The sequence below is a fragment of the Pseudozyma flocculosa genome (genome assembly GCF_000417875.1).
Source record: "Pseudozyma flocculosa PF-1 unplaced genomic scaffold scaffold00014, whole genome shotgun sequence".
In the NCBI taxonomy this organism is placed as follows: Eukaryota; Fungi; Basidiomycota; class Ustilaginomycetes; order Ustilaginales; family Ustilaginaceae; genus Pseudozyma; species Pseudozyma flocculosa.
This window is the reverse complement of record NW_006920882.1, coordinates 771,339-778,268: the sequence shown is the minus strand read 5'-3', so window position 1 is coordinate 778,268 and position 6,930 is coordinate 771,339. Positions and strand designations below refer to the sequence as shown.

The 6,930-nt window shown below is 68.8% G+C and overlaps 3 protein-coding genes across 3 annotated transcripts; 2 read left to right on the top strand and 1 right to left on the bottom strand.

The window, feature by feature from the left end:
• Positions 1 to 1,462: 1,462 nt before the first annotated feature.
• On the top strand, positions 1,463 to 2,277 carry PFL1_04506 (uncharacterized protein; the record flags this gene model as incomplete). Its single annotated transcript, XM_007882030.1, has 2 exons — positions 1,463 to 1,838; positions 2,042 to 2,277. 2 exons carry the CDS (start codon positions 1,463 to 1,465, stop codon positions 2,275 to 2,277), a joined length of 612 nt encoding a protein of 203 aa, XP_007880221.1.
• A 220-nt stretch (positions 2,278 to 2,497) lies between these two features.
• PFL1_04505 (uncharacterized protein) lies at positions 2,498 to 4,138 on the bottom strand (the record flags this gene model as incomplete). The annotated part of the gene is made up of 4 exons (XM_007882029.1): positions 2,498 to 2,737; positions 2,871 to 3,008; positions 3,145 to 3,843; positions 3,989 to 4,138. The coding sequence occupies 4 exons, from the start codon at positions 4,136 to 4,138 to the stop codon at positions 2,498 to 2,500; spliced, it is 1,227 nt and encodes a 408-aa protein (XP_007880220.1).
• A 530-nt stretch (positions 4,139 to 4,668) lies between these two features.
• PFL1_04504 (uncharacterized protein) lies at positions 4,669 to 6,128 on the top strand (the record flags this gene model as incomplete). The annotated part of the gene is made up of 3 exons (XM_007882028.1): positions 4,669 to 4,673; positions 4,790 to 4,878; positions 4,972 to 6,128. The coding sequence occupies 3 exons, from the start codon at positions 4,669 to 4,671 to the stop codon at positions 6,126 to 6,128; spliced, it is 1,251 nt and encodes a 416-aa protein (XP_007880219.1).
• Between the last annotated feature and the right edge of the window lie 802 nt (positions 6,129 to 6,930).

Sequence of the window (6,930 nt, the reverse complement as noted above, 5' to 3'; positions counted from 1 at the left end):
CCCAGGCGACAGCGGCGAGGCGAGGCGGGCGGGGCGGGGCAGGAGGAGACGGACGGGCTGTCCCGATCGGTCGTTGCCTTGCCTGCCCGCTCGTCGGGCAGCTGCTGCTGCTGTTGCTGGTCGCTCGTCTCTGCGCCCTCTTGCTCTGGCAGACTGGACTCTGGACCTGCGACGGCGTCAGAGAGCGAGGGCAGCGCAAGCAAGGTCAGGTCGGCTAGCCGGCTGGATCCGGTGCGTGGGCCAGGCAGGACGGGCGTCGTGGCTGGGCGAGCCCACCGTCGAGCTGTCCGCAGTTGCCCTCGACGTCTTGGCCATCGCAGGCTGTCTGCCAGGATGGCTGGGCGAGGTCGACGAGGGTGGCCGACCCTCTGGCCGCGACCGCGACCGGGAGCGATCGACGAGAGAAGAGTCGGCAGGCGCGAGGGAGGTCGCGAGGCTGAGAAGCGCGGGCGCGGGCGCGGGCGCGGGCGCGGGGCAGAGACGCGTCTCGATGAATTCAGTGGTGCCGGGCGGCTGGACGCGCGTGTGGGCCAATTGAAAGAGACCTGCGCTCAACGGCGGCCAAGCAGGCTTGGGGGCCAGGCAGGCGGCCAGCCAGCCAGCCAGCCAGGCGGGCGAGATCTGGAAAACCCGACGAGCGACGATCGACCTGCCTGCCTACCTCTGTCGCGTGGCCCAGCCCCAGCCCCTCGGTTCCGCGCGCACAGACGCCTGGGGGGATCAGCAGGGCGGACGACTTCGGGCGTTGGCGGCATGCGCGGCAGAGAGCGGGCGGCCTGACGGCGCCGTCGCATGCACGCTGCTGCACCGTGCTGCAAGCTGTCGTGGCTTCGATCCCCGGCCCGGCAGATGGGGTGGCCGCAGTGGAGGGAGGCAGGGCAGGCAGGCGGGGGGCAGGCACACGTGAAATCGCCTGGCTGGCGGGCCATGCTGAGCGGCGGCCGGACGGGCAAGCGGGGCGGTGTCGTCTGCGCTTCTGCCCTGCCTGGCCTGGCCTGGCCCTGCCTCTGCTGTCGTGCTGAGCCCGCCATCTCGCCTTGCCCTGCCTGCCTCGAGCCCCGAACTTGCCAGGCCAGGCCGGGCCAGGCACGACGAGGCATGAACGGCCCCCTTGGCTGCCCCGTCTGTGCGCCAGCTGAGGCCCGTGGGCCAGGCCCGCACCGCAGGCCGGACGAACCGGCTCGTTGGGCCTGGCTTGCCTGGGCCTGCTGGGCTGTGCTCGCGCCTGCGGCTTGGCCGTCGAGAAGAACAGGGCCAGGCCCGCGTCGGTTGGTGCGTGTGTTGTTCCCGCCCGTTGGCCCCGCCCTTGCCCCCGTCCCTTGCCTGCTCCTTGCTCCTTGTCGCTGCTCGCCACAACCACCACCACCACCACCACCACCACCCGACACCACTGCTGCCACCCATCCGCCCCGACTCGCGACAACTCGCTTCCCCCCTTGTCCCCCAACCTCGACACGACACCATGACGAGCGTCTACACGGGCCACCTGAGCGCGGGCGACGGCCTGGCGGCGGCGGCGACGCACGTGCCGACGCACCCGTCGCTGATCCAGGTCGAGTTTGCCAACGGGTCGTACAACTCGCGCCTCGTCTCGCTCGTCTCGCTCAAGCGCGACGAGGTGCTCACCACCTTTGCACCGCACGTCACCGCCGCGCCGCGGCCGTCGTACTCGACCGTCCAGGTGGCCGAGGACGCCCACATCGAGCTCAACTCGGACCTCCTCTACTGCAACCACTCGTGCGACCCCAACGTCCGCTTCGTCGTCGCCGGCGACGACAAGAGGCAGTGGAAGGCCGTCGCCGAAAAGGACATCAAAAAGGGCGACACCCTGACCTTTTGTGAGTGCACCAGGTCCGGCCCGACGGCGACGGCGACGGCGGCGCATCCGACTTACCCCTCGACGCTCTCGCTTCCCCTCTCTCCCGCTCCGTTTCGCTCCGCTCCGCTCCCCTCCGCCCCGCCCCGCTCCGCCCTTTTCGCCTCCGCCTTCGTCGCCTTCGTCGCCTCGCCGCCTCGCCGCCTCTGCCGCCCCGGCCGCCAGTCTACCCGTCGACCGAGTGGTCGATGGCGCAACCGTTCGACTGCGCGTGCAATTGCGGCCAGCAGTGCCTGGGCAAGATCAGCGGCGCCGCCTCGATCCCCGCCTCGGTGCTCGGGCGCTACTTTGTCAACCCGCACATCCTCCGCCTCAAGCGCGACCAGATCCGCCAGCAAAACGGCGGCAGCGCCGACACCCAAGACGAGCAGGCCCTCTTCCGGCGCAACGACCGGCCCTAGACGTCGTCGAGGCGGGCGCGGCGGGCCAGCGGGCTGCGCGGACGAGTAGATGTGTAGACGCGTCGATAGATGGATGCAGAGGAAGAGAGTGCTGGAATAGAGAACAATGGGACACCCCCAACGGCAGGCAGGCAGGCGGGTTGCTGTCAGTGCAGCAGCGACGGCGACGACAGCGACGACGGCGACCGCATCTGACCCACCGAACCAGAGGCACGCCGCGCTAGACGGCCACCATCATCTGCTCGATGAGGACAAAGGGGAAGTGCTCCTCGTCGAGGAGCTGCGCGTACTCGCCGGGCGCCTCGACCTGGTCGGAGCCGCCGCCGCCGCCGCCGCGCTTCTTGCCGCCGTTTTTCTGCTGCTGCTGCTTGGCCACCGGCCCGCTGCCCTCGTACCCTTCGAGGTAGCCGTAGTGCGAGTTGAGCGTCGCCAGCAGCGCCTTTGTCCGCTTCGGATTTGGCTGCCAAGGGAGGGGCGGGCCGCAAACAGGCGTCGGCCAAGAGCAAGGAGGGAGGGAGGTGAGGCATGGAGTGACGGTCAGTCGGCGGAAGCGATAAACGAGGAGCGAGGGACGGCACCGCCCCGACACTCACCCGGATGGCAATGGCAAAGTAGTCCGAGGGCAGGCCGTACCGCAGCACGCTCTCGACAAACGTCCGCACCACCTTGAGGTGCGCCAGCGCCTGGTAGGCCTCGGAAAAGTTGGTCCGCGACAGGCGCAGCAGCTCGGTCTGGCGTGGGGCGAGGCGGTGGAAGGGCAGCCGTGCAATGGTGGGGGGTCAGATGGAGGTCGGCCGAGCAGCACGACGAGGAACCCCTCGTCTACCACGGCCCCCTTCGCCGCCGCCAACGACGGCCGGCACTCACCCAGAGCTCCTTTTCCGACGTCCCGGCATCCTCGAGCTCCTGCCGCTGGCGCTCGACGATCTGGTCGTCCCACTCGAACTCGCGCACCATGAACTTGTTCTCGCGGCACTTTTGGACAAACTCGTCGCGCACCTTGCGAAAGACGGTGACGTTGAAGAGGGCAAACTCGTCGTCCTGGGCGAGCTTGCTCGAGGAGCGGGGCACGACCATGGGCGTCAGGCGCTCGTACCTCGACTGCCACTCCTTTGCGCTGTTCTTGGGGACGGCGACGAGGAGCGTCTCGAGGAACTCGGAGTTGCGGTCGACGAAATCCTCGCGGTGGACGACGTCGGCGAGGGAGCGCACGCTGAGATTGCCCGTCTTTTTGCGCTGCAGCTGCTGCAGCTGGCCCTTTGCGATGTTGTAGGTGTTGAGCTTCTGCTTCATGACGTTGTCGATCGAGGTGAGCTCCTTTGCGACGGCGTCGACAATGTCGCGGAGGCTGCGGTCGGCGCGGTACTTTGACGTGTTCCAGCTCCAGCCGAGCATGTAGTCGTCGACGGGCTGCTCGTTGACCAGCACGTGCTGCGCCAGCGCCGCCTCGTCGTTGTTGAGCAGCGCGCGCAGCGTGTCGATGACCTTGGCCACGACCTGCGTGTGGGCCGTGTCGAGCTTGGGCAGCTCCTCGGAGAGCGAGATGAGGGACTCGAGCGTGCCGGTCTGCAGGAGGCGGATGAGCATCGACGACAGGAGAACGAGGGAACGGACAAGCGGTCAGCTTGCGGGCGACAGCAGCGGGCGCTGCACCGCGCCAAAGGTCCTAGGAGGGCTCCAGGAGGGCTCCAGGAGGGCCCCGCCCACGCACCTTGAGTGGCGGAAACGAGAGCTGTCCAAAGTCGTTGCTGGCGCTGCCGCCGTCGCTGAGGAGCTTGTTTCCGACTTCGGAAAACATGCGGTGCGGGTCGCCATCCTCGAGGGGGACGCTGATGAGCCAGTAGGACAGGTCGGACGGCATCTCGACGGTGGCGGTCGAGGAGGGGGAGGACCGGCGGTGGCAGATGCGTGGTGCGGTGCTAGGGTGCGGTGCGGTGCGTTGCGTTGTCCGATGCGTGGCCGACGAGCGAGGGTGAGGGGTGTGCAAGCGCGGTGGTGGCGAGTGGCAGCGGTGGTGGTGGTGGTGGTGGTGGTGGCGGCTGGCTGGCTGAGGCCGTTGGTTGACTCTGGCTGACGATGATGGCGGAGCGAGAGAGCGAGGCAGGGGAGGCCCGTTCGCGCGCTGGCTGGGCCTGGCCTGGCTCGCCCTGACGCAGAGGGGGTGGCTGCATGGATGGATGGCCCTGGGCCCCACTCTGCCAGCCTGGACTCGACGCCGGCTCCGATCACGCACGCCCGTTGGCGGGGGTCGCTCGCCCCTCCACTTTGGCAGCTGCTGCCTCGCACTCGCACTCGGCCCTCTGCCCAACACCACCACCACCACCACCGTCTCGACCTCGACCTGGGCCGCTGGCACAGCTCAGCGCTGCCCCTCGACTGACGCTCGCCACCATGAAGTAAGTGCACCCTCGCCATCGCCGCTGCTGCCACTCCTCACGGCGCCGCCGCGATCCACCACTGATCTCCTTCCCATCCTCCCTCACCCGCTCTGCCCCTTGACATCCTCCACCAGCGTCGTCCGCGAGATCCAGCGCATCAACCAGCAGGAGCTCGACATCGCCATCAACAATCCGAGCGCATCCTGGCACGAACAGTACAAGGGTGAGCCGCGGCGCTCGCCTGGCATCCGATCCGCCCACCTCGCCATCGACTGACCCTCCCTCGTCGCCCCACCCCTCTCTCGCCCCATGCCAGACTCGGCCTACATATTTGTCGGCGGCCTGCCATACGACCTCACCGAGGGCGACGTCGTCACCATCTTTTCCCAGTACGGCGAGGTCGTCGACGTCAACCTGCCCCGCGGCAACCCACAGCCGCCCGGCCAAGGCTCCCAGCGCAACGATGGCCAGCCCGGCTCGCAGCAGCAGCAGCAGCAAGGACAACAACAACAACAACAACAACAGGGCAAGGGCAAGCACCGCGGCTTTGGCTTCCTCATGTACGAGGACCAGCGCTCGACGGTGCTGGCCGTCGACAACCTCAACGGCGCATCCATCCTCGGCCGCACCATCCGCGTCGACCACGTGGCCAAGTACAAGCACAAGGGGCACCGCGACGACGACGGCAACTATGTCGAGCCGGAGCAGCCCAGCATGAATGCCGCGCCCCAGCTCGTCGATCCGGGCAGCGGCAGCGGCCGTGGTGCTGGCGACGGCGATGGCGACGGCGACGACGACCTCGAGGACCCAATGGCGGCCTACTTTCGCCGCAAGCGCAGCGAGGCCAAGTCGCGAGGCGGCGACGACGGCGACGGCGACGGCGACTCGCGCGAGGAAAAGATGCGCCGCAAAGAGGAGCGTGCGAGGATCCGCGCAGAGAGGGCCGCGCGAAAGGCGGCCAAGGCGGGGCCGTCGTCGTCGTCGTCGTCGTCGCGGCACCACCATCGCCGGCGCCATGGAGACGAAGACAAGGACAGGGAGCGGAGGCGGTCGAGCGAGCGACGGCGACACAGCAGCCGCAGCCGCAGCAGGCCAGCGCGCAACGACGACGACGACGGCGGCAGCAGCGACGACGACGATGCGGGTGGCAGGAACCGGTACGAGGAGATGAAGGCGGCGCGGGAGCGATCACTGCGCGAGGCACGGTCGGATGCGCGGCGCGGGGCCGAGGTGAATCGCGAAGCCGCCAGGCCGCGTCGCAGCCGCAGCCGCAGTCGCAGTCGCAGCCCGCGACCTGGATCGAGGGACGAGGCGGATCGGCGGTACCGCGATGGCCGCGATGGCAGGGGTGGGCGGGATCAAGGCGAGCGGGGTGGATCGAGGCACGCCGTGGACGACGACGACGACGCCAGGGAGCGGTCGAGGAGGCGGTATGGCCGGGACGACGGCCGACGCGAGCGGGAGCGTGGATAGCGCTGAGGCGTGCGATGGGCTGGAATGAGCATCTCCCGGTGCTCCTCTCGAGAGCGGGCGGCTGCGTTGCGTGCGTCTGTGGACGTTGGTGCTGCCGTCGGTGCCAGGTGATTGGCGGTGGGCGGTCGACGAGGCGTGGACAAGACCCGCCCGCCCGCCCGCCCACCGAGGAAGTTCTAGAATCCAAAGACGCGGGAGACGGGAAGAGAGAGAGGGAGAGAGGAGGGAGAGATGAGCCGGTTTTTGGGCCGAGGCCGAGGCAGGCAGAGGCGGGGGGTCCTGCTGGACGCATGCACGCGATGCGTGCGGTGGGCTCGAGTCAGTTTTGGAATTCCCAGCGCGGCCTGGCCTGGCCTAACCTGGCCTAGCCTACGCTGGAACGCGGGGAGCGGGGCGCGGCCTGGGCCTGGGCCTGCCATGCCAAGGCTGGCAGAGGTCACAAGAGCGAGGGCGCCGCTCGGCCTGGTCTGGGGTGTGGGCCTCTGGCTGGCATCCTCTGCCACCACCATCATCATCTCAACATCGACCGACGACACCGGCGACGACGGCGAAGGCGACGGACGCAAGGCTGCCTACTCACCTCTTTGCTCTGTCTACGGCAGGTCAACCGTACCGCCCAGCCAAGAGGGGCCAACGACTGCATCGATCCCGTACCTCGATAGCAAGCGCCCTTCCGCGCTCCGCCGCCGTCGGGCATGCCGGCCAAACCACCACCACCGCCGCCGCCTTCAACGCGGCATGGTCCACCACCACCAACGACGACGACGACGACGACGACGGGCGCATCGACGTCGTCGCGCCG